This window comes from Aythya marila (assembly GCF_965140915.1).
Source record: "Aythya marila genome assembly, chromosome: 26".
NCBI lineage: Eukaryota > Metazoa > Chordata > Aves > Anseriformes > Anatidae > Aythya > Aythya marila.
Window position 1 is genome coordinate 555154 of NC_139067.1, and position 24752 is coordinate 579905.

The window sequence follows — 24752 nt, forward strand, 5'->3', positions numbered from 1 at the left end:
CCAAACGCAGCGCTGCGACCGCCACGGCCGCCCCGGCCGCTGCCCCGCCGCGATTGCAGCGCCGGCGGCACGGAGGTGTCCGCCCCGGGGGCTGCCCCGGGGGGGAGCGCGGCCCGGGGGGCGCCGAGGGGGCGGCCCGGCGGCGACTACAAGCCCCATCAGGCCGCTGAGGAGGAGGAGGAGGGCTGCGAGGAAGGCGGGGGAGGAGCCGGGGGGAGGCGGCGGGGTGCCGGGGGAGCGGCTCAGTCCGGCGGCGGCGGGCGCACGGCGGGGACGCGGCGGCAGCGGCAGCGCAGCGCCAAGGGGCGGCCGTCGGGGCGGCCGCGGCTCCCGGGAGCGCCTCCCGCCGCCACCTCGGGGCCGGCCCCGCCATGGGGCGGCCGCTGTGAGCGCGGCGGCGGCGGGGCTGCGCCTCTCGCCCCGGCCGGGGCTCCCCTCCATTGTTCCCGGGAGCGGCGGGCACCGCGCCGCCGCCGCCGCCCCGAGGGGCTCCGGTGAGTTCGCGGGGGCGCGCACCGGCACCGGCAGCGCGGAGGGGGCGGGAGGGAGAGCGGGGCGGCGGGACCTCGCTTTGTGCCTGGGGGGGGGGGCGATCGGGACCGCGGCCCCTCCGCCGCGCTCCTCGCTCGCCGCCGGGCGGCTCGACGGGGACCCCGGCTCGGGGCACCGGGGGGGCTCGGCGAGCGGCGGCCGAGCTCTCGCTTGCGTGTCCGGTGCCCGTGCGCGGGGGGGGCTCCGCTTCGCCGCCGCTCGGCGCCCGCTGCTGGGGCCGGAGCTGGGCGCCGGGACCCCCCCCTGCTCCCCGCAGGCTCCGTGCCGGGCTCGGCGGCGCTTCCCGGGCCCCGTCCGACAAAAGTTCGCGAGGGGGGAGCCCGGCGGTCCCCGGGAGGAGGTGGGAGAGGTGGGAGAGGAGCTGGGTTTTGTTTCGCCTGGGGCGCGAGGTGTCGGGGCGTTTCGGGAGAAGCCGCGCACGGAGGAGCTCCAAATCCGCGCTTTGGCTTTGTGCCGCCTCGGTGTGCCCGTGAGCCCCTCGAGGGGAGCTGGGGGGCTCGGAGCTGGGGGGCTCGCCGCGCCCTCCACCCAAATTCCTGCCCGGGGGTCGCTCCCGGAGGCGCGTGGCGGAGGCTCGGGGAGCGCGGCGGTGCCGTTGCCTGCCGGGTGCCCGCAGCCCCCCGGGCACAGCCGGTGCTGGATGGGGCTGGCACAGCCCGGCCAGGGCACGGGGAGCGGGGCCGGGGGCCGGGGGCTGCGTGCCCGTTCCCGACGCGTTCAGGTTCCGCCGAGCAGCGCCGAAGCCGCCTCGCGATTTCCCCCCTGCGCCGGGTTGTTGGATAACTGCGCCGTGCCTCGCGTGCTGCGGCTGGCCGCCGCGGCTGCCCTGCGGTGAATGTTTAAACCTTCACGCTGCGGCTCGCCCCTCGGTGAAACTGCTGGCGTTGGTAGAACGGACGGATTCGGAGCTTGCTGGTTTGTCGGGGTCCCAGATGGAGTGAAATTGGGATTCGTGTCCGGCTGTGAGCAGGCGGAGGCAGCGGTTTGCTCTTGCTGGAGGTCTCGGGGTGCCTCCCAGCTCCCCAAATTGGTGCCGAGGAGCGGGGCTGTGGGCGGCAGTGACCCTGCCCAGCCCGGGGGTGCTGCGGGAGCAGGGGCGCGGACCCCGCACACCTCTCTGGCTAGCAGCCATTTTCCCCGCACGGGAGCACTTCCTCCCCTAATCTCTGCGGTGGCTGGCGTGCACTGTTGCCTTCTTGTGTTGCTCAGAGAGGATTAAAACAAACGAGCACAGTCCTTGCCCCGGCGGGCTGAGGGCAGGAGCGGCGCCGGGCGCGGGGCTTCGCAGTGTGCGAGGCACCTGGCTGCTCCAGCTGTGCTGGGCAGGAGCCCAGGTCACTTTCGGGGGCAAACTGGAGCTCCCTGTTTATTTATCTGCCCGAAAATGTAAACTGAACTGGGAGCTGCTTTGCCTGCAGCCCCAGCTGGTTTCGCCCCGGTGCTGCGCTCTCCAGGCCCGGGCTGGATCGCAGATGCTCGCCCGCAATTTGGCTTTCTCCCCGTCGGGGACCTCCTGCTTCTGGGGATGAAGGCAAATGTGAGCAGTAGGGGATACGTCTGCCGGAGAAGCGCGTGTCCTTCCGCTCCCAGCAGCTTTCCTGGGAGGAGCTGCGTGCAGGGAAGCCCCATCCAGCCCCAGCCGCCTGTCGGGCAGGGTAACCGGCCCCTGCCTCCTCCAGAGGCTGCGGCTGCGTCCTGGGGTCCTCATCCTGGAGCTCTCCTCGGCACAGCAGGCAGCGGGACCAGCCCGGGGAGGTTTTTGGGTGCTGATGGATGCTCTGCAGATCTGAAAACTGAGCCCTGAGGTATGGGGCCCTGGGTTTGGGGATGCTGCTAAACCTGAGCTGGTTTTACAGAGATCTGGGGGTGAGGCTGGGCCTTTCCCCATCCTTCCTGCCCCATGTGCCAGACCCCTGTTCACGGGGAACTCGGCGCTAGAGACACTCCTGGCAGGCTGTAATGCGTGTGGCTGGGAAGGGTTAACGCTGTATGTGTGCTGCACAGTTGGATATTTATTTTTCCAAGCATGCGTCTGCTTTAAGCATTACAGTTTTTCCCTGTAGTTACATTTGCAGTTGTGTTTGCTTTTTATTTCAGCAAATACTTGGTTCCCGACCTGAGGCCGGGGCAAGGAGTGCTGGGTGAGGGGAAGGTTCTCTGTGTCCCCTGGGGAGCTTTGCCTTTGCCGTGTCCTTCTGTCCCAAGGGAGCTCGGAGGGGCTGCTTGCGCTGGGGCTCGGAGAAAAATATCAGTCTGTCTTCTTTGTGGCTGGGCACATGCAGCCTGCTCCTGGGGGGCGAGCTCGGGGAGTTCTGGGAGCCCCCAGCCCTGCTCCCACCCCAGGGTGCCCCAGCCGAGCGGCCACGCTCCTGCTTCTGGCACCTTGGATGCGTTCCCAGGGATGAGCCACGCGCCGGGAAGGGGCTTCCCCGCCACACTCAGCTCAGAAACGCTCATCGGAGCCGCTGACCGGCAGGGGAAGGGCCCTGCCTGTGCTGCGTGCGTGCCGACAGCTCAGCCTGACTCACGGCGTGGGAGAGCAGAGGGCGAAGGTCTGGCCCCCGGTCGCACTGAGGACAGCAGATGCGGCAGGTTGCACGGGGCTGCTCCCCGGGGCACGCGGGTGTGCAAAGGCTGGGCTGGGGCGCGGGGTAGGCGGGCACGGGGGTGTTCCTGCCGGCGCTCCTAAATAGCTCCGTGGGTGTAATGGCCAGCTGTAATTGCAGCCTCGGCAGGCAGGTCTCTAAGGGGCACTTAGCCCTGGTTCCTCTCGCTGCTTCCATTTTTAGTTGCTCGAATCCACCCCAAGCACCAAATTGCAGCGTGCTGGGGCCGTGCGGGAGCGGGGCAGATGCTCTCCGAGGCTTGTGCCTGGAAGGAGCCAGGGACCCTCCCTGCCTGGGCTGCAGCCCTTCCGAGCGAGCGGTTTCCTGTTGGGATTTATATAAAAGCTGTACAAACACGGAGCAGAGCCATGCCTTTGTCTGCGCAGGTAGGAGCCCTCTCCACTGCCCCAGCTCCTCGCACAGGGCCCCCGGCTCCCCTTCCACCGGCACCAGCTCCTCGCTGCTCACCAGTGTCCCCAGTCTGTGGCCGAGGGGAAGCTGGGGGAGCCCCCGCTTTGTCCCCACGTGCAGGGCAGGTCCCTGTCCTGCTCCTCTGCTCTCCAGCTGGGCCGTAGCTGCTGCCTGCCTCTGCTGGGAGCCAAGCACGGAGCTGAGCCCCCGCTCCCTGCGTCCTGGCACGCGGCTCCCTCCCCGTTCCCCCCGGGATTCTCCCCGCCATGGGGCAGCTCCTGGCCGCTGGGAGACCTGTGAGCAGTGGAAAGAGGCCGAGAGGCTGCTGCCGAGCCCCTGAATCAGCCGGCCGGGCCCGCTCCGAGGTGGATCTGGCGAAGGAAGGGCTTCGCTGTGCACCGAGCCAGCACTGACTCACTTGTCAGGAACTGCCGCTCGCCGAGGTGCAGCGCGCCCCCCGCCCGCCCCTCGGCACCGAGCCGCCCGGGGGCCCACGCAGACGCTGCGCATTAGGGCATGTTCCGGGGAGCATGTGCTGTCGATAAACAAAACCGCTCAGAGACAGAAAATAATTTCCAGAAACACCGACGACTTTTTTTTTCCACCTCCCCCTTCCAAGCCCTGATAAATCGCTAACACTCAATCACGGCTCTGAAGCGCGCTGCCTGGCGCCCGGGAGCGCCGGGGCTGGGAGATAATGCCGGCGTTTGCTGCGTGCTGCTCCTCCCTGCCCGGCCTCCTGTCAATATTTGGGGTCCCAAACGCTCCAGCACTGGTGGGGAAGGGGCAGCTGGAGCCCCCAAACCTGCTGGAGCTCTGTTTGAGCCCCCCAGGCAGCACCCAGTGTTCAATGTGGGTCTTTTGGGGACGGCAGGGGCAGCTGCCTGCCCCTGGGAGAGGTGACGCTTTGGGAAGGGGAGCGGTGGCCCGGATACGGGGCTCGGTGCCGTCCCCACGTGCCTGCTCCCGGAGCGCCCGGCACCGCCGCCCCGGCCAGCGCAGCCGGGCTGGGGTTATGCAATTACCGGGGCAGGGAGCTCGTGCGCGAGCCCTGCGGTAAAGCCTGGGGGAGCAATTACTGGCTGCTGGTGTCGGGACCTCGGTCGGAGGCTTTGCGGCGTCGCAGATGTTGTGGAGGATGGAGCGCGGGGCCTCGCGCGCGGCTCCCCGGGGAAGCAGGCGGCTGGCTGGGGACGGCCAAAGGCGTCCAGGCTCTGGCTCCAGCCGCACGCCCCGAGCAGGGTTTGCTCCTGCTTCTTCCCACGTGGCCGAGGGAAGGCCGGAGGGCAGGAGGGATGCGGGTGGAGGAGGCCACATCCCTTCGGCTCCGGCACAGCGGCCACCTGGAAGGGTTCCTCAGCAGAGGGAGCTCTGTGGGAGGTGGAGGGGCTGGGGTCTGTGGGGTTTGTGCCGTGCCAAGGGTGCGTGGTGGCACAGGTAACACCGTGATTTGGTCCGGGTATGGGGGACTTGCCCAGCAGGAGGTGTGCAGCGAGACCCCTTCTGTTTGGGGGCATCGGTGCGCAATGTGCCTCACCTCCCTGCAGCGCTGACACCCCGAAAGGGCTTTGGGGGCACCCAGCTTGGGTTAACCACACCGGCACCTGCTGCGTCCCCGGGCTGCATCCTGGGCTCGGCGCGGTTTGGGAGCTGCCTGGGGTGCTTGTAGCAGAAGGTGCAGTGCAAACAAGGAGAGGCAGGCAGGCATTTGCAAAAGTCATGCCTGCAGGCATGCGTGCGCAGGAGAGAGGTGGCCTGGCTTCCAGAGGAACACCTCTCCGGGCCCACAGGACGTTCGGATCTTGAGACTTCTCCGTTCTGCATGTGGGCAGAGTTAAAGAAAGCTGAAAGGCTTCTGCCAAGTCCTGGAGATCTGGCTAGAGTAAAGGGAGATTTTTTTTGTTGTTGTTGCAAAAATTTTACAGCATTTCGATCTGTATTAGACTTGCCTTTCTGGTGCCAACTATGTGAAGGAGAAGGAAGGGAGTCGAGCAGAACCCTCCCCTCTTTTAAACAGCCTTTGACAATTTCCCCCACCGTTCTGGGAAATTCTGCTTTACTCGGGGCTGCTTTGCCAGCAAGTTTGCTCTCAGCACATCAGCACGTTCGGTTTTTTGGTTGTTATTTTTTTCAGAAAAACCTAAATCTGCCGATCTGGGTTGCTGGAGGCTGCAGGGGGTTGGGGTGGCTCTGAAGGTCTCCCCTGACGGGCTGGGGACACAAAGGGTGTCACTTGCCGTGGCGAGCACGTCCCAGCACGGTGTCTGTGGGGCTGTTGGTGGGGGCTGCCAAAGGGGCACAGAGGGGAAGGGGCCGCGTGGCGTGGGGCTGCTCCGCGCCCTGTCCTGACTCTGCTTTCCTCCTCCGCAGCTTGCAGCGGCCGACGGCCCGGCGGAGACCCCCCCAGTGCCCCCGCCGGCCGAGCCACCCGGCGCCCCCATGGAGTGGGAGCTGCGGAGCCCAGTCGCCGAGCAGTAGCCGCAGCAGTGGGATGTTGACCTGGAGGTGCCTCATCCTTTGGGCTGTGCTGGTCACAGCCGCGCTCTCCGCTGCCAGGCCGGCCCCCACCCTGCCCGACCAAGGTAAGGCGAGCACAGCCGCCGCGCCGGCTCCTTCTTTGTGTTCCTCGCGGGGTGATAAGATAGCCGCTATCTCTCCCCTGCCTTGCACAAGAGGCAGAGGCTGGGCCGAGGGCCAGCGCGGGGCTGCTGCCCGCGGAGCCGCAGCGTGTGTGAGGGCACGACCGCTGCCACGTGTGGCCACCGGGTGCCCTGGGGCCACGGGCTGGTGCCAGGAGGGCCGTGGTGAGCATCGCCTGCAAAGAGCGAGGGGCAGGGGTGTGAAAAGCCTGTGCACGCTTCCAGCATCACCCATGGGTGCTATAAACCAGGAGGGAAACAGTGGCGAAGCCAAACAAGGGTTTGGAGGAGGATGCAGCCCCTGAAGACCTGGCAGAGGCTGGGAGCTCGGGCTGCCCTCTCCAAAAGCAGCGGGGTTGTGGCCAGGGGCTGCAGGAACTCGCTCCTACGGCCCCGCAAAGCCCCGGGCCCTGGTGGCACCTTGACGCGGTGGATGGGGTTCCGAGGGTCACCGGGCCCCAGAGAGGGCCGGCCCCGCGCAGGGAGGACGCGATAGCATTTCAAAGCCCGGCCTTCCCTTGGTGAGGCAGAGAATAAACAGACCAGCCACCGCCGCCCGGGACTTCTGACTGGCTGCCTTTTGGTTTTAATTACCCGAGAATGTCTGGGCTGTGGGGTACGGCTTTTCTTTTTAAGGCTCGCTCCTCCTTCCCCGCTCCTCCCACCCAAACCCCAAAATGCGGACGGACGCGGGGCTGCCCAGGAACAACAGCAGTGCTCCTTTGGTGGCTTGGGATAAGAGCACTCACCCCATGGCAGCGGGCACACCAGAGAGCAATCCCTGCTTCAGCTGGGGTCCCTGAGCCGACTGCACTGGGGCCAGGCAGTGTCCAGGGTCGGGGGCAGCAGGACCCCATGATGGATGCGGCCGCTGCGCTCTCTGGAGCTGTGCGCGTCCCCGGGGGGCTGCAGGCTGCTGCCACCCCCGAGCGGTGCCTGGGCAGAGCATCGCTCACCAGCGACCTTCCCTGAGGTTTTTCCACTGGCACGTTCGCCGCCTGTTTTTGTAAATAACGCGGCTGACAGCAGTAAACATGTTTTGCTCAGGAGGTTGCTTCTCCTGGAAGAGGTTTCCCGGCAGCGCCTGGGGGAGCGGTGGCTCTGGGCGGGCGGCTCGGGGCTGTGTGGGTGCACAGCAGCTCCCTGGGCTCCGGGGAAAGCTGCCCGGGTGCTCGGGCTGAAGGCTGGTGTGAGCCGAGCTGGGTTTGGGGAGCCCCGGGGAGCCCCGGAGGGAGCAGCATCGGGCCAATGGTGCTGGTGGTGGAGGAGAGGAGGGAGCTGGGCCCTCGCCAGCCCCGTGGCAGGGCTGACAATAACTGGGAGCGCTCCCCAGCACGGCTCCCAGCAGGGCGGCCCAATTAGTGCCACAGCAGGAGCCCGGCTGGGGCAGAGCCCGGCCCTTTGGCTCCGGAGCCGGCTGCCGGGAACGAAATGTTCCAGCCTGACACGCGCCTCCGCGCCGGGCCGGGAGGGAAAGGGCCGGGCCCGGGCCGGGACCCTCAGCACCACCCGGAGCTTCACCTGCGAGGGAAGGCTCCGGGTCCGACCCCACAGGGTTTGGGGTCCCGTGGGGGCTGTGTGTGGGGTGCCTGCATCCCATCCCGGGGCTGCTGCGCCGTCCTTCCCCGCATCGTCCCCGTGAGCATCGCCCGGCGGCGGCTGCGACCGCGCTCCCGTCCCCTCCGTGGCGGAGGCAGCAGCTTTTCCGGACTTTGTTCTGGATGTTTATGGGGTTTCAGTTTACTCCTGGTTTTGAGGCGGCTAAGCTCCCTTCCCGGGGAGCGAGTAATCCCCCGCGCTCGCTCACGCAGGGCGAGCGGCCCCTGCCTTGGCTGCAGAGGGGGATTTCAAACCGCCGGCCCGCCTCCTCCTCGTGGCCTGGGGAGGGGGCTCGGAAAACCCTGCCTTTGTCAGGGACTCGCTGCCGTGATTGAAAAATCTGCAGCAAATAAAATATTAATGGGCACTTACTGCATTTTATAGTTGCCTAAATTTGGAGGTGGTAAAAAAAAAAAAAAAGTTAAGGGAAAAAGCCAAGAAATTTCCATGAGCAACCTCCATCTCCCCGCCTCACAAAGCCAGTCTTTGTCTTCAGGTTAAACAGAAACCTGCAGAAAATTGCAGAGGGGATTTTTTTTTTCCCCCTCTCTCCTTGTCTGCTATTGTCCTCCCCGCTGTCGGGGCTTTTCCACCGCCCCGGGTCTGCCTCATCCCTGCGTGCAGGGGACGCCGGCGGCACGAAGCGCCCGAGCACGTCCCCGCGGGGAGCCGGGTGCTGCTGGGCCCGTTTGGGGAGCAGAACATTTTGGGGTGCTCCGATCCCTGAGAGCTGCAGCAGATGCCTTTGGGGGGATGCATCCCGTCCCCACTGGGAAGGGTGATCGGGGGCAAGGTTTGGGGAAGGGGAGCCCCGTGGACAGGGACAGAGCCAGGGGCTGCAGCCCCCCCAGCAGCTTTGAGCACCTTTCCCAGTCCCCTGGGGAGCTCCAAGCCCCCTTCCCAGTCCCCTGGTGCCCCATTTCCCAGCACAGATGCTGGCCCAGCTGGCTGCAGGCTTATCCCCCCTCCCAGTTGCAGGGCTTTGTTGTGGCCGCCTCGTCCCGGGGGGCTTGCTCCGGACCCAAAGGGGCAGAGCTGTGGGGGCTCGGAAACCTGCACCTCTGCTGAAGGTGGCAGCCCAGGATTGTTACTGGAGCCTGGGGGGCCCGGCAGCCCCCACCTGCACCCGTGATCCCACCGGCCGGGGGGGGGTCTGTCTGCCCTGGCCCCCCATTGCTGCAGCCGCTCTGTCCCCGGGGCACGGCCGTGTCCGCTGGGGCATCACGCTGCTCCCTTCCCCTCCCAGCCTGTCGAGCAGGCATTGTTCCCCGCCTCCCGCCTTTCCACTCGGATGCTGTCACTCCAGCCCTTAATTGAGGAGGGAAAAAAAAAAAAAAAAAAGAAATATGAGTCTTTGGGAAAGGCAGCAGCGCTCGGCCAGAGCCTGGGCTGCGGAGCTGCCCCGTGCCTTCCCCGTGTGAGTGGGGCTGGCTGCTGCTCCTGTGGGGTCGTGTTGTGCCTGGGGTGTGCAAGGATCCTGCAGCTCTGGGGGAAAGGAGCGGGGGCCCTGGCAAACCCCTTGCTTATTGCAAAAAGCCACAGGCATGTGTGTGGGTCCCTGGGACATGCAGGACCCCCGGCTGCCCCAAGCTGCCACCCTGCAGGCTGCTCGGCTCCCGGGGTGTCCAGGGCACAGGTGAGCATTCACCCTGGAGACATTGCAAGCTGCTGGCATGCCCGGTACTGAAACACTGCTCCATGTCATGCTGCTGCACCTCACTGCTGCGTTTCAGTGCTGGCTCAGCCACGCAGCATGCCCGGGGCTGCAGCAATTCGCCTCTGCTGCTGGAGAGCCGGGTGGGAGAGGGCACGGGGCAAGGCCCCGGAGAAGAACCCGGTCGTGGTTCTGCGTCTGCCCTGCGGCATCTCCCCGATCCCCAGGCAGAGGTGGTGGGACCCCAGGGCAGGGGTGACGGGACCCCCGGCCCAGGGGATGCTGCGGGGGCCACTTGGCCACCTCCGTGCGCGCCCAGGGGCAGCTGCGGGGGCGAGCCGGGAGAGGCACTTTTTAAATAAGAAAGAAGCCAATCCCCACGTCCCGGTAAGCGCTTCCTGTTGGGATTAGCAGAGCTGTGGGGCATGTGTGTGCTTTTTCTTCAGGAAATACCTTCAGTGAGCCCTGGTGGGGTTTCCAGGGCAACCGGCGGCCGGACCCGCTGCTCGCGGCCATTCAGCCCGGATTGTTCCTGCGCCGCTTTGTTGGCCGCTTTATTGCGCTCGCTCTGGCAAACACAGCGGTCCGCGCGGTTTTGTCAGGGCTGAATGCAGAACTTCTCCATTCTGACGGCCCGGCCCTGGCGCGGGGCCATTTGCATGCAAAATCCTTCGGGGTTGGGGGGGGAAGGAGGGCGGGCGAGCGGCCGGGCTGCGCTGGGAGCAGGGGGAAAGGTTAATCGGAGCCACCCCGGCGGCCCCGGCCCCGGCCGCAGCAGGGGCCATGCCTGGGGGAGCGGTGGCAGTTGTAGGAAGCCGGTGACACTCTCCATCTGGCTCGCTTCCATTTCAAAGCTGGGACAAGGCAACAAAACCGTCCCGGGCTCGTTTCGAGGCGAAGGCGCGTTCCTCCAGGGCCAGGGTCATTCCTCCTTGCGTGGGACGTGGGGGCCCCTCCCGGGCTGTGAGCGCTCCCTTCCCCTGCTGGATGGGGTGTGGTGGGGCTCTCCCAGCCCCCTCTGCACCAGGAAGCTCAGGATTCCTCCCCAGGCTGAAGAATTGAGGTTGAAAAGGGCATGGCGGAGAGTTCGAGTGTGCCAGATTTAACGTGCGTTGTGCTGGCTTCTCCAGGCCAGTGCAGTGGTGCTGGAGCTGGCGGTTTTCCCTTAAAACACACAGCAAAAAGAAACACCACAACCAGAACCTCAGCAGAAGGTCCCATCCTCAGCCCTGCAGAGCATGCCCACTCCTGGAGCTGCTCTGGGGGCTCCTTGGCATCCCTGGGGACCCAAATTCCTCCTCTTCCCTGCAGTGCTGCCTGCGAGAGGTGCACAGCCACGTGGGGCAGGTGTAGGATGGGAGAGGGGCAACGCAGTGCTGGGATGGCAGGTACACGGGTACCAGACCCCCGGGGGCAGCAGGGAAGCTTTGCAGGGAGTTTGCATTTGTTCTCTTACACCTCATTCATATTTTGGGTGGGTGTTTCTCCTCCCCGTGCAGAGCAGCTGGCAGACAAGGGGGACAGAGGGAGCCGGACCCCTTTTCACAGGGGTGCAGGCACGCAGCCCCCAGCAGGAGCAGCACCCCCGGTGCACCCCGTGAGGGCTGGGTGGGCAGCACCATGCTCTGCTTCCTGCGCTTGGCTCCCTTGCCAAGCAGCAACGGGACGGGCTGGGCAAGAGCAGAGCCAAGCGTTTGTCCGGCCGATTGAGCTTTCGCTGCCGGGGCTTGCTTCAGGTTTGCTCGCACCCTGCTCGGAGCAGCCGGCGGCTCTCCGGAGGAGCTGCACCTGCTGGCTGGGTGTAAGTTACAGAAAAACGTCTGAAAGAGACGTCTCCGGCTGATGGAGCCCAGCGATCAAACGGGCTCCCCCTAATTAACGTAGGTGGGGGCAAGACGAGCCCTGCCGAGGGCACTGTGCTGCCGGGGCACCGCGCTGCCCGGAGCGTGGCCGTGTTTCTGCAGGAGCCGTGGCGGTGCCAGCCGGGCCGTCCCTGAGGGCTGCGGTGCTGTCCGCCTGCCAGGGCCGCCCCGGCAGCCTCATTGTCCCGCTGCCACCCGGGGGGGAGCTAACCTGGACATGCTCATTAGGCTGTGAATTCATTTTCAGGCCGTTCCCACCATGCCGCGTTTTCCGCCTCCTCCCCGAGTGCCAGAGATGTGCTTTGGGTTACCGAAGGGCAGGATCCTGCCTTGCCCTCTGCCTCCCCTCTCCGCCGGGGCAGCGCCCCGTCCATCACATCCCTGCTGCTGCAAAGCAGCCCCGGGCTCGCAGGGCCGCCCCCGTGAGCCCCCCGAGCCCCAGCAGCAGGTGGGGGGCTCCAAGCTCTCCCCGCCTCCAAAGGGCTTTTCTCCCCACAAACCCATCCGTGGGTCCGGCCGGGAGGTGTTTGGGGGCTGCAGGAGTTCAGACCCGAGCCCAAAGCGGGTGCTGGAGGGCATAAAACAGGGGACAGAGCTCTGGCTGCTGCTCCTGGTTTTGTTTTGGGTTCTCGTGGCTGTTTTTCGCTGGCTGACCCTGCTGTGTTTGGGAAGGCGATGGGGCAGGACGGGCAGTGTGGTGGTGTTGTGCCGTGCTCGGACACAGCCGGGGCAGAGCTGCTGCATTGTGTGTGCTGGGGGCTGCCTGTGACTAATCCTTTGAAACACAAATCAGAGCTGCAAGGAGTGCCCGTCCTGTGTGGCTGCGGGAGGGAAACACGGGGAAAACGGGATGGGGAAAGCAAGGCTCGTCCCCCACCAGCCACAGGGCTCCGGCAGCCTCCACCTTCCCGCTGCTAGACCCGGAGCCTGGCTTTTGGCCCTCTCGCCATCAAGGAAAGCGCTGAACTCTTCCCCAGCAAGCTGCTTTCGTTTAGGTGCTCAGCACACGAGAGAAGCTCCCAAGCTGTTCCTAGAGGGTTTTCCCCTGCAGCCTCTCAGATGTGCGAGGCCAGGAGGCAGAGCGCGGAGCCGGGCTCGCTGAGCGAGGTGCTGGAAGCCCCAAACCTCGTTTGCAGCAGCAGGAGGGAGCAGAGCGGGGCAGAGCCTCCCCGTCGGGGCGATGGGCACCTGCTGGGCCGGCCCAGGAAGGTTTTGGCACGTCCTTCTGCCGGGGTGCTGGCAGCCAGGCGGCCCCAGGGGCTGCTACGAGGGAATCCCGGGATCAATGCACGGTCACAGTTGGAAGGGACCTCTGGAAGCCGTTCTGAACCTTGGCACATGCAGGAGGTGTTCCCGAGGATTTGCTCTGGGGCTGCCTTGTGAAAAGGCTCTGTGCTGAGCTGGAGCGAGTGGAAGGGGACGGCTTTTGCTGTCAGCCAGCCTGAAGCCAGCCGGCCACTGCCCAGAGAGCGGCGAGGACCGGGAAGATGCTGTAGGAACGCGGCTGCACCCACCCTGAACGTCGGTGCCTGTGGAAATAAATAGTGACAGAGATCTGCAAGAAAACCGGTGGTGCTGGCACTGGGAGGAAAGCCAGAGCTGCACCTGGCTGAGCCCTTCCTTGGGCCAGGAAATTGGACGAGATTGTTTGAAACCCGGACATCTGCGCCGAGCCCAGCACCTGGGGACCAACGGCTTTGTGCAGCGGCACCGCCGGGCGAGGGCAGCGCTGGGGGACACGGCCCCGTCTGCGACACCAGGGACAGGAGGGAGCAGCCCGCGTAGCACCAGGATGGACGGGCAGGATTTTTGTGCTGCTGGCACGAACACCTCAGGACAGCTACAAGCGAGGAGCACCCCGCCGGCCCTCCTTGGCCGGAGCTCCCCTGGGCTGAGCTTTCCCAGCGCTGCTGCTCTCGCTGAGCCTCGCACCCCGCCTGCTGCCCCCCTAATTGACCCGGCCTTCTGCCCTTCCCCGAGGTGCTCTGACCGGGGCGGGGGTCCCTGCAGCATGGGGACCCCGGGGCCCGCTTCGCTGGCTGAGACCCCTCCTGGGCAGGGGGCACCCCGGGACCCATGAGCAGCAGCGGGGCAGAGCCACCGGGGTTTGTCCCAGGTTGCCCATTTCTCCCCCATTTTAGACCCCTGCCCCAGCACGCTCCCTCCTCGAGGGACGGGGCCAGGCAGAGCCCGAGGGCGCTCGGTGGTTCTCAGCTCCCCGGCTGCCGCCTCGCCGTGCCGTGGGGCCAGGCGCTTGGTGCTGCTTCGGCCGCTTTCAGCCTCTGCCTCTGCTTCCCCCGTGCCCCGCGGGCTGCGTGGCCGCGCTCGGGGACAGCCAGCCCCGGGGCCAGCAGCAACGTCCCAGCAGCGCATGTTGCCTGATTAACACAGCCCCTCAGCAGCTTGGTGTCCTTTTGTCTCTAGTTCTTTTCTCCTTTTTTTTTTTTTTTTCCCTTCTCTCCCTCTCTCCCCTAACTCCTCCAGTTCTGCCCAAAGCGAAAATCGAAGTGGAGTCCTACTCGGCCCACCCCGGGGACCTCCTCCAGCTGCGCTGCCGGCTGCGGGATGACGTCCAGAGCATCAACTGGGTGCGAGACGGCGTCCAGCTGGCCGAGAACAACCGGACGCGCATTACCGGGGAGGAGGTAGAGGTCAGGGACGCTGTGCCCGAGGACTCGGGGCTCTATGCCTGCATGACCAACAGCCCCTCGGGGAGCGAGACCACCTACTTCTCCGTGAACGTCTCAGGTTCGTAGCGGCGCAGGGAAGGGGCAGCCCAGGCGGAGCGAGGAGCGGAGGTGCCCGTGCGCAGGCGTTTGCATGCTCGCCGCCACGCGCAGGTTTGTTCGGCAGCGGCGCTGCCCGAGGGTCCCGGCCCCGCACCGACCCCGGTGGCACCGCGCTCCCCACGCGTGGCACGGCCACGGAGCCCGGCTGAGGAGCTGGGGACGCGGTGCGAGGGCTCCCTGCCGTGCCCGGAGGGCAGCCGGGGTTGTCGCGCCCGCAGGGCACGGGCTGATGAGGATGGTGGTGCACGGAGAGCTCTGCGCAAGGGCCGGCACCGCCGGGTGTTGCTGCCGGCCCCGCGGGGCAGGGGGAGGCTGAGGCTGCCAGGGGGGAGCACGGATGGTGTCCGATGCCCCCGCTGCCCCTGCAAGCCCACGGGGTGCATGCGTGGGAACACGTGTGTTTGTCTGCATGGGCTGGCAGGGCTGCACGTCCCGCTGCCACATCGAGCACGCGCTGGGCTCGGGCCGAGGTTCACTTTGGTGGTGTTGAGGCACGATGCTGGAGGTGAACGCTGCGGGTCGGGAGGCGTTGGCTGAGCCTTGGGGGCTCAGCTGCTCCCTGGATGGATTGGTGGCGCCAGGCACGGTGCCTGGGGGCGCAGCATGGGGCGCTGCCTTCCTCAGCCCAAAATCAGCCTCGGGGGGCAAATTGTGCTTGGACAGCAGGCACTGCTAGCCGGGACCCCGCTGGCCGTGCCACCAGGAGCCTCGCAGCTCCCCGCCGTGCCTCGGTGCTGCCCTGGTGTCGGGTCCCGTGCAGGAGGAAGGGCAGGTCGGTGGGCGCACGCTCAGCCGGGCGTCTCTTCTCTTGCAGACGCACTCCCCTCCGCGGAGGATGACGACGACGAAGACGATTCCTCCTCAGAGGAGAAGGAGGCCGATAACACCAAGCCGAACCGTACGTCTGCTGGAGGGGTTTGCCCCCAGGCTGCCCTGACCCTTCCTCCCTCTGCCCTGAGCTTTGGGGTGGGGGCCAGGGGAAGCCGGGCACACACGTGGGCATCACGCAGGGACCCAGGAGAGGGTGGGCAGGAGAGGGAGGGCAGGGCCCTGCTGCAGCCCATGGCACCTGGTGTCAGCGAGGGCTCGGTGGGGAAGCCCCCAGTGCCCTGGGGAACACCAGCACCAGGTTGTGATGGGGAGGCTGCTGCTGTGCCCAAACCCCCGCCGTTTGCCCGGTGCCCTGCGCCCACCGCGCTGAGCCCACCGCTCTGGCTCCCCAGAGGCCGTAGCTCCCTACTGGACCTATCCCGAGAAGATGGAGAAGAAGCTCCACGCCGTCCCTGCTGCCAAGACGGTGAAGTTCAAGTGCCCGTCGGGCGGGACGCCCAACCCCACGCTGCGCTGGCTGAAGAACGGCAAGGAGTTCAAGCCCGACCACCGCATCGGGGGATACAAGGTACGGGCTGGGGCAGCACCCACGGGTGGGTGTTTGTGCGGCTGCCCGGGCTCCATCCTGATGGGTCCGGGCTCCGCGAGCACCTCGAGGGGCCGGGCTGGGGGCTCGCTCTGGGGCGGCGCGGGGAGGAGGGGGAAGTGAATGGGCTCTGCAGCTTAAGAGGCACCGAGCCGCCTGTTTGCGCAGCCCCGGGCCTCCAGAGGGGCAGATGGGCCCCCTGACATTCCTGTTGCAGAACAGCCCCACGGCAGTGACCTGCTTCTGGGTCATGTTTGCACCAGCATCAACCTTTGGGGGAGGGGGAAGGACGAAACCAGCCAGCCTTGGCCGCGCTAATCCCCCCGCGGAGCGTCCGCCCCGGGTGCTCCTCCTGCACCCAGGGCCACCTCCAGCCCCGGCACCCCCAGCAGCCGGGGGGCCCCGTCCCCTCTCCATCCCTTCGCTATTCCATGGGGGCTGCTGCTCTGGCAGCCTCCGGTTGCTCCGTTTGGTTTTGGAGCTGGGCTGCAGCTCGGGGTGCCAGGCATAGCCCGTGAAGGCAGCTTCCCATGGGGCTGGGGAGGGGAAATGGGAGAAGGGGGGGGATGCAGGGGCTCAGCGCTGCACCCCAGGGCAGCAGGTCCCTGTCTGTGCAAGGCGGCTCAGCTGGAAGGTGACAGCACGGAGCCAGGGGTGGCTGCTGGGGCTGAAGTGCTGGGCTGAGGGCGTCACCAGGTCCCAGCTGGGAGGGAGGAACGTGGCAGCCCGGTGTGGGGCAGAAGCAGCCGGAGCCCAGGAGCAGCAGGGGATGGGTGCAGGGGGCTCATCCCTGCGCCCCACGGCCAGGGGGGACCTGGGAGCGCTCGCAGCCCTGCAGAGCCACCCGGGGACGGGCCAGGAGGAAAAATGCTCGGTCAGCAGCACCCAGGACTCCCCGGGATGCGCTGTGCCCTGCCCGCTGACCCCCATGGGGCAGAACAAAGCCGCTCTGTTCCCTCGGGGCGGGCGTCCCCATGCCCGGTGCGCTCAGCTCACAGCATCTGCCGCTGGGCTCCGCGGCGAGCCCGGCCCGGCACAGCTGGGAGCAATTACGGCCCCTCTGCAGGAGAGGGGAAAGGTGACCTCGGACCCAGATTTATGTCGTGCCGGGGGGCTGAGCCGGGCCTGATGCGTGCGCCCGGCGCCTCGCACCTAACGCCAGCCCCCCCCTGCCCCCAGGTCCGCTACGCCACCTGGAGCATCATCATGGACTCGGTGGTGCCGTCCGATAAGGGCAACTACACCTGCATCGTGGAGAACAAATACGGGAGCATCAACCACACCTACCAGCTGGATGTCGTGGGTGAGGATGGCGCTGGGGGGGCAACGCCAGCGGTGCCACCGGTGGGCTCTGCTGGGCTGGGCGCTGCTCCCAAACCGTTCCCGAGCCCGGCCAGCCGCCTGTCCCCAGCACGGGACGGGGACACGGGGAGGGGAGGCACGGGATGCCCCCTGGTGCAGAGCAGGCGAGGCGGAAGGATCACCCCGAACCATTCTGGGGGTTTTTAATTGTGGTGGAAATAATTTCATAGACCAGACAGAAACTTTTTCTAATCGCCTTATTAGCCATAATTCCCAGCTGGGAAGGCTGGTCTGAGCAGTTCCACATGTGGAGCTGCTCTAAATGCCAGTAAATGAACCATTAAAAATGTGATTTAATTTGATTACACTGAGCAAACTGAAGGGAACAGTCAGCGAGGTGAACAAAGGGGTTTGTTAATGCTGACTCACCACAGTGGCAGCCGCTTTGTTAACGGCCGGGGCCCTCGTTAGGTTTGTTTGACCTCTGACCCCCCAATAGGTAGCCAAGTCCCCGCACCGGGGTGTCACCTCCCGGGACGTCACCTGTCCCCGGGCCTGGGGCTGCGGGAGGAAACCCCCGGGCACAGGGGAGTCACGGCCCCCCCTCCCCGAGCGGGGGTCCCCACGCGGGGTGCCCCGTGGTGAGGTGTCCCCGTCCCTCCGGCCCCTGCAGAGCGCTCCCCGCACCGGCCCATCCTGCAGGCAGGGCTCCCTGCCAACAAGACGGTGGCCCTGGGTAGCAACGTGGAGTTTGTCTGCAAGGTCTACAGCGACCCCCAGCCCCACATCCAGTGGCTGAAGCACATCGAGGTCAACGGCAGCAAGATCGGCCCCGACAACTTGCCCTACGTGCAGATCCTGAAGGTAAAGCCGCACCCCGGGCTGCCCCAGCCCAGCTCCCTGCAGGGTCCCCCTGGGCACAGCCGGGGGGTCCCACGGAGCCGGGGACCCCTCCGGGTGGCACCGAGGCAGCCGGAGCCCCAGAGCCGCCCCCAGCCCTGTGTGCTGCGCTCCCGGGGTGGGAGGTGGGCAGGGGGCAGGGAGGGCAGCATGCAGGGGGGGCGTAAAGCCTTGTGGTGCCCCAAAGGTGCACGCCGTGGGGCTGGGGGGGCCCTGGCAGCCAGCACGGGGGCGGATGGCTGCGCCCTGCTCCCTCCAGGCAGGAGCAGCACCCTCCGTGCACCAGCCGCTCAGCATCCCGGGGGGCTCGCCTCTCCCCATCCTCACCTGGACCCCAAGGCACGCGGCTGTCCCTTCCCATGCCCCTGGGGGCGATGCAGCAGGGAGCAGCGCTGCGGTCCCTCGCCTGCTGCTGCCCCCACTGTGCCCCCCGAGCCCTGCTGCCCGCGGTGGTGCCGGCTGGGGGCAGCCCCCCCCCCGCCGTGCCGGCGGAGCGGGCGCCGACGCTGCGGGCGCCGCGAGTTTTGACGCCGTCGATGTGACTCCTCTGTTGTTGGTCTGTTCCAGCACTCGGGAATTAATAGCTCTGATGCGGAGGTGCTGACCCTGTATAATGTGACAGAGGCGGAGAGCGGGGAGTATGTTTGTAAGGTTTCCAATTATATTGGCGAGGCCAACCAGTCTGCGTGGCTCACTGTCACCAGACCTCTGGCGAAAGGTAATCGGAAGGACGCCCAGTGGGAGGCTTCCTTGGACAGTCCGTCCCCAGCGGTGGAGAACAAAACTCTGGGCTCTCTTGTTTCTGCTGTATTTCTGGTGCAAAAAGCCATGGAAAAATACCCAGCGAGGCCGGCTAGGTTCTGTGCTCTGTCCTCCCCCCCCCTCCATGTGCTTCCCACCCCGCTGCGCAGCCACCGGAGCCGTGCCGGGTGTGTGCCGCTGTCCCTGCCCTGCCTCCTGTCTCCGTCCTCGTGCCCCGCACGTCCTGAGGCTCAGCCGGCCGGCTCTCCCTGAGCTCTATTTTTCCATGTAGCCCATTGCCAGCATGTTCAGATGGGCAGGACACTCAGTTTGGTGAAGGGTTTTTAACCGGCATCTCCGTAGGGCCGCTGGATGAGTGGTCATCCTGAGGGTCTCTGTAACAGGGCTGCAGTGGTCTCTGTCTGCTCCCGGGGGTCTGGCAAATGAGACTGAGCTCCCTCCTCTCTGGCCCGCTTCCCAGAAGATCTCATGTCGTTTGCTTCTCCGTTTTTTGCTTCCATTTTTCCTTCTAGACGGCTGGCGTTAACACGACAGACAAAGAAATGGAAGTCCTTCACTTAAGGAATGTCTCTTTTGAGGATGCTGGGGAGTATACATGTTTGGCGGGTAATTCTATTGGGATCTCCCATCACTCTGCATGGTTGACAGTTCTCGAAGGTATATACTCCTTTTCCTGTCCCTTTCCTCCCTCGTTTCCACGCGTCGTATGCATTGCGGCCCGGGGCAGGGCGCTTCCCCGGCGGGTAGGGAAGGGGCGCGCAGCCCTCCCCCCCCCAGCAATGCATACCCGGCTGCTTTTAACCCGGCTTGGACCCGGGGCCAGGCCAGCATCCCGGGCACACGCCGGCAGCGGGGGGCTCTGGGGGGGCTGGGGGTGCTGCCCGGCTCCGTGTGCCCCCAAGGAGCTGGCCTTGCCCCGCGGGGTGGGAGCGCACCGGGGCTGTCGCTGTGCTGCGCTCCGGGCGCATCGATGCTGCTCCTGCCCATCGATGCTGCCCGGCCCCACGGCTGATAACAGCAGCCAGGGAAAGTTTTTTGGGGTGCTGCCTGCTCCTCGCTTGCCAGCCAAAAACTTTCCCCGTTATCAGCCGCCGCTTGGCGTGCTCGGAGGTGGTGGCTGCAGGGACAGGAGGTTTCCGCTCTTCGCCTCTCTCTGAGGCTCTGTTCTCTGGGGGTCAGGTCGGGGGTGCTGCGGGGGGGTACAGCAGCTCCCCCACTGCTGATTGTGGTTTGTGGCTGCCCCAAACTGTGCAGCTGCAGCTGCCCCGAGCTACTCCTGGCACCGCTCCCTCCTGTGCCACCGGCAGCCACCAGCACAGGGTCTGCACCGCGGCACGCGGGGCTGGGACCCCTCCCCAGCAGCCCGGGGTCCCGGCAGGCTGCTGCTGCTGGCGGCGCTTCTGGCTGCTCCGCTTGAGCTGCCCCAGTGTTCCCAGTAACGCCCAGACCCCCCCAGAGCTGGCAGTGCTGCATGGCCCCCTCCACCCCGCCGTATCCCTGGGGGATGGGCACAGCTCAGCAGCGGGGCAGGGACCCCACGGGGCGATGCAGGGGGCATCCCCCACACACACCCATGGATGAGCTCAGCCGTGCAGTGCCACCAGCACCACACCACCCCATACGGAGCGGGGACAGGCACCGTGCCCCCACTTCACACCTCTCATTTAACCCATCCCAAGGCCCCATCCTGCCTCCCCCCACCCCGGGTGCCTGCCTGCGGATGCAGCGCACGGCCCAGGGGTCCCCGTGCAGCCTCCCCGCTCCCCGCTGCGCCCCAGGCAGGGCTGACCCCGAGCGAGGATTGGGGCCGGGGTCTCCCCAGCACCTCGGGGTGGGGTCCTGCTAATGCCCTCCCCGTGCCGACCCAGCTATCGAGGACACGCCGGCCATGATGACGTCCCCCCTCTACCTGGAGATCATCATCTACTGCACGGGAGCCTTCCTCATCTCCTGCATGGTGGTGACCGTCATCATCTACAAGATGAAGAGCACCACCAAGAAGACGGACTTCAACAGCCAGCTGGCCGTGCACAAGCTGGCCAAGAGCATCCCCCTGCGCAGACAGGTAACAGAAAGTAGAGAGGGGGTTTGTTTGCACCTACTGCTCCCCCAGAGGCTCGCCTTTTCCCTGGGTTAGGGTGGGGGGGACCAGGGCCACCCCTCACCCACGGCACGGTGCGGGGTGGGGACCGTAGTGCGGAGGGCCAGAAGGATTTATGGCCACCCAATGTTTGGGGCAGAAGAGCCTGTTGTACCCACCGAGGAGACGGGAGGACCCCCAGGCTGTGCATTTCGTGGTATCAGCAAGCAGGAAATTAATTAAAAATGATTTAGTTGTGCTCCGACTGGAAGCAGCGCTGCAGGGGCCCCGTGCCCGCAGACAGCGCTGGGGATCCGGGCAGGGCCTGGGGGGCGAAGGGCCCCGGTCAGCGCCTTCCCCCCGGCGGGGGCGGCCGGCCGCGGCCCCAGGCACCACGAGAAGGTAACCCACGGCCCCGCTGCAGGTGTCGGCCGACTCCAGCTCCTCCATGAACTCGGGCGTGATGCTGGTGCGGCCCTCGCGCCTCTCCTCCAGCGGCACCCCCATGCTGGCCGGCGTCTCCGAGTACGAGCTCCCCGAGGACCCGCGCTGGGAGCTGCCCCGGGACAGGTGAGGGTGACTGCGGGGTGGGTGCGGGGCCGGGCGCCGTCCCGCTGTCCTTCCCCCGGCCTCAGGCCGTCTGTCTGTCCGTCCTCCCGGCAGGCTGATCCTGGGCAAGCCCCTGGGAGAAGGGTGCTTCGGGCAGGTGGTGCTGGCCGAGGCCATCGGCCTCGACAAGGACAAGCCAAACCGCGTCACCAAAGTGGCCGTGAAGATGCTCAAGTGTAAGTGGTGCTGGGAGCCGGGGGGGGGGGGGCCCTGCACGGCGCCTGGGGCCAGGGGAGCACGGTGTGGGGGGGACCCCAGCCTGGCCCCCGCCCCGACCGGCGCCTCTGCTGCTGCAGCCGACGCCACGGAGAAGGATTTGTCCGACCTCATCTCCGAGATGGAGATGATGAAGATGATCGGCAAGCACAAGAACATCATCAACCTGCTGGGGGCCTGCACGCAGGACGGTGAGCACGAGGGTGGGGAGGGGGCGTCCCGGCTTCCATGGGGGGGCGAGGACAGCCCCCGGGGGCTGAGCAGGGGCTGGGGTCCCGCTGAGCGCTGCCCGACCCCGCTGCCCCCAGGCCCCCTCTATGTCATCGTGGAGTACGCCAGCAAGGGCAACCTGCGCGAGTACCTGCAGGCGCGGCGCCCCCCCGGCATGGAGTACTGCTACAACCCCGCCCGCGTCCCCGAGGAGCAGCTCTCCTTCAAGGACCTGGTGTCCTGCGCCTACCAGGTGGCGCGGGGCATGGAGTACCTGGCCTCCAAGAAGGTGAGAGCCCCCCCGCTGAGTCCCAGACAGGGGGACCCCGGTGGTCGGGCTGTGGGAAGGGGCCGTGACCCCCTTTGCCATGGGGTGGGGGGGTGATGGGGTTTCGGGACCGGCTCACGGCCCCGCGCTCTGCCCAGTGCATCCACAGGGACCTGGCGGCCAGGAACGTCCTGGTGACCGAGGACAACGTGATGAAGATCGCTGACTTCGGGCTGGCCCGTGACATCCACCACATCGATTACTACAAGAAGACGACAAACGTGAGTGCCACGACGAGGGGCTTTGTGGAAGGGGGGGGGCAGCGCTCGGAGAGCCCAGTCCGTGCCGCCAGGTTCCCAGTGATCCCCTCCGGATCCTCGGGCTGCCTTGGGGCTCGGTGCTGACGGGGGATTTGCTTCTCCCCAGGGTCGCCTGCCAGTGAAGTGGATGGCCCCGGAGGCCCTGTTTGACCGCATATACACTCATCAGAGCGATGTGTGAGTACCCGGGGCACGGCCCGGCACCAAACAACCCGATTTCTGGGCACGCACCCGGAGCTCTCCGGTGCGGCCCCCGCTGGGCGCAGCGGGCTGAGGCTGTGCCCGCCCGGCAGGTGGTCCTTCGGCGTGCTGCTCTGGGAGATCTTCACGCTGGGCGGCTCGCCGTACCCCGGCGTGCCGGTGGAGGAGCTCTTCAAGCTGCTGAAGGAAGGCCACAGGATGGACAAGCCCAGCAATTGCACCAACGAGCTGTGAGTGCCGCGCCGGGCTGGGGGACGGGGGGTGGCCGGTGCCGCTCCCCCCCAGTGCACCCCGTGCAGACCTCAGGCAAACCTCATGCTCCCGTCCCGGAGCGCAGGCAGGTGCATGCCGGGGAAGGCAGATGTTCAGAGTTACTTTTCCAGCAGTTCCCGGCCCCGCGAAAACATCAGCTCAATCTGTTTGCAATAATCAACATCTTCCCCTGGTACCGCTCAGCAGGAGCGAATCCCAGAATGACCCCAGAGCAGGGACTAGCCGAGTTTAGGTTAGGTCCTACCAAAACAGCCCCGTGTCCTTCCCCGTGCCCACAGCGGGGGCATTCCCTTCCTCCCACACAGGAGATGAGCACAGAACAGCACAAAATCCCCCAAATCCCACCTCTGCTGGCTGACGGTGCCGGCCCACGGCGCAGAGCTCCCCGTGTGCCTGTGGGACCCGGCTCAGCTCTCGCCCCTTGGCCCCCCCCCAGGTACATGATGATGCGGGACTGCTGGCACGCCGTCCCCTCGCAGCGCCCCACCTTCAAGCAGCTGGTGGAGGACCTGGACAGGATCGTGGCCATGACCTCCAACCAGGTAGGGGACCCCCCGTGCGCCCACCCCATCCAGGAATCCCCCCCCGGGGCTGCACCGTCCCCTCCTGAGCCCCGTCCCTTGCAGGAGTACCTGGACCTCTCGGTGCCGCTGGACCAGTACTCGCCCGGCTTCCCGGACACCCGCAGCTCCACCTGCTCCTCGGGGGAGGACTCTGTGTTTTCTCACGACCCTCTGCCGGACGAGCCGTGCCTTCCCAAGTACCCCCCCCAGCACACCAACGGCGGACTGAAGCGACACTGAGGCTGGCACGGCCAGCGAGGGACCGGACGCCCGCGGGTGCCGCGGTGCCGGGGGGGTGCCGCCGCGGGGCCCGGCCGTGCCGAGCTGCGAGAGGGGCCTCGGAGGCACGGCCGCAGCATCCCGGCACCAGAACCACCACCAGAACCACCCACGTCTCCTGCCAGCTCCTCCTGCCGCCTCCGCTGTGAACTCTGCAGCCCAAAGGCTTCGCTCGGTGTTTTGGGTGTCGGGTGTTTCCTTTCCTTTCACCTCCTCCGTGAGCTCTGCGCTTCGATCTCTCCACTTGGTTAAGCCCAAATCCTCCCCGGGGGCCGGCGCCCTGCTGGGACGTGGTGGCCCGGGGGGAAACGGGGAGCCCAGGGAGGTGATCCCCGACCACGCAGGGGTCCCACGGCACGGCCCTCGGGTGCGTGGTGCTGTGAGGCTGCCCCCGGTGACCAAATCCCCGGGACCTCGGAGGGGGGACCCAGCGCGGGCGTCTGCTCAGCACCGGCGGCAGAGGCAGCCGACGGCCGGTGCTGGGAACAAAAGTCCTGTGTACATAGCTAAAAATATGTATAAATATGAATATATATTTACATGTCTTTTTAAAAGGGTTGTTACCAGAGATATACCAGTTTGGTAGTAAGGTACTAGTGGCTGGTAGATATCAGTTGCTATAAAAAAAAAAAAAAATCATATATTTTGCTACTTTTGCTGTTTTTATTTTTTTAAATTATGTTCTAAACCTATTTCAGTTTAGGTCCCTCAATAAGAATTGCTGCTGCTGCTTCAGTTTTATATGGGGTTGTATTAAACAGTAATAATGATGTGTCGATGCCTTTTGGGAGCACGTTGTCATGGTGTAAATGGCCTTTCCTCCCCCCTGGCTCCCGGGGTCTCCGGCGCTGCTGGGCCGGCTGCAGCCCCCCGGCGCCGTGCGGGTGCTGCCCCCCGACACCGGGGCGCTGGCACAGCACGGCCCCCGCTCCCGGGCAGCCCCCGCTCCCAGGCCATGCCCTCCTGTGCCTTACCGGCGCCGTGGGGAGCGTCCTGGTGCCGGGCATCCCCTCACCGGGCCCTGCCCTGCCCGGCGGTGCCGGTGCCGGTGCCCAGCCCGCGGAGCTGCCCGGCGGTGCCTTGGTGGGGGCGCGCGTCCCCGTCCCTCCCCGGCACGGCAGAGCCAGGGCGCTGTTACTTGAAAAGTTTTATTTTGCCTTTGTATGGAGAAATATTATTTGTTGTAAACTCTTCTGTAATGAATCTGGAATTCTTGTAATTATTAAAGACTTTAACCAAG

At 66.1% G+C, this 24752-nt stretch overlaps 1 protein-coding gene across 5 annotated transcripts; it reads left to right on the forward strand.

Moving 5' to 3' along the window:
- Window positions 1–259: 259 nt before the first annotated feature.
- On the forward strand, window positions 260–24752 carry FGFR1 (fibroblast growth factor receptor 1). 5 transcript variants are annotated; one of them, XM_082779659.1, is made up of 18 exons: window positions 260–494; window positions 5940–6151; window positions 13808–14071; window positions 14927–15010; window positions 15336–15511; window positions 16709–16832; window positions 17505–17695; window positions 19006–19150; window positions 20362–20564; window positions 20998–21143; window positions 21237–21358; window positions 21479–21589; window positions 21707–21897; window positions 22035–22157; window positions 22303–22373; window positions 22490–22627; window positions 23107–23212; window positions 23297–24752. In XM_082779659.1, exons 2-18 carry the CDS (start codon window positions 6061–6063, stop codon window positions 23471–23473), a joined length of 2463 nt encoding a protein of 820 aa, XP_082635785.1. In that variant the 5' UTR covers window positions 260–494; window positions 5940–6060; the 3' UTR covers window positions 23474–24752. The 5 variants fall into 5 exon arrangements, with proteins under 5 accessions (XP_082635785.1, XP_082635787.1, XP_082635788.1 ...); XM_082779661.1 differs by having other exon boundaries at window positions 20362–20558; XM_082779660.1 differs by lacking the exon at window positions 260–494 and adding an exon at window positions 2338–2357.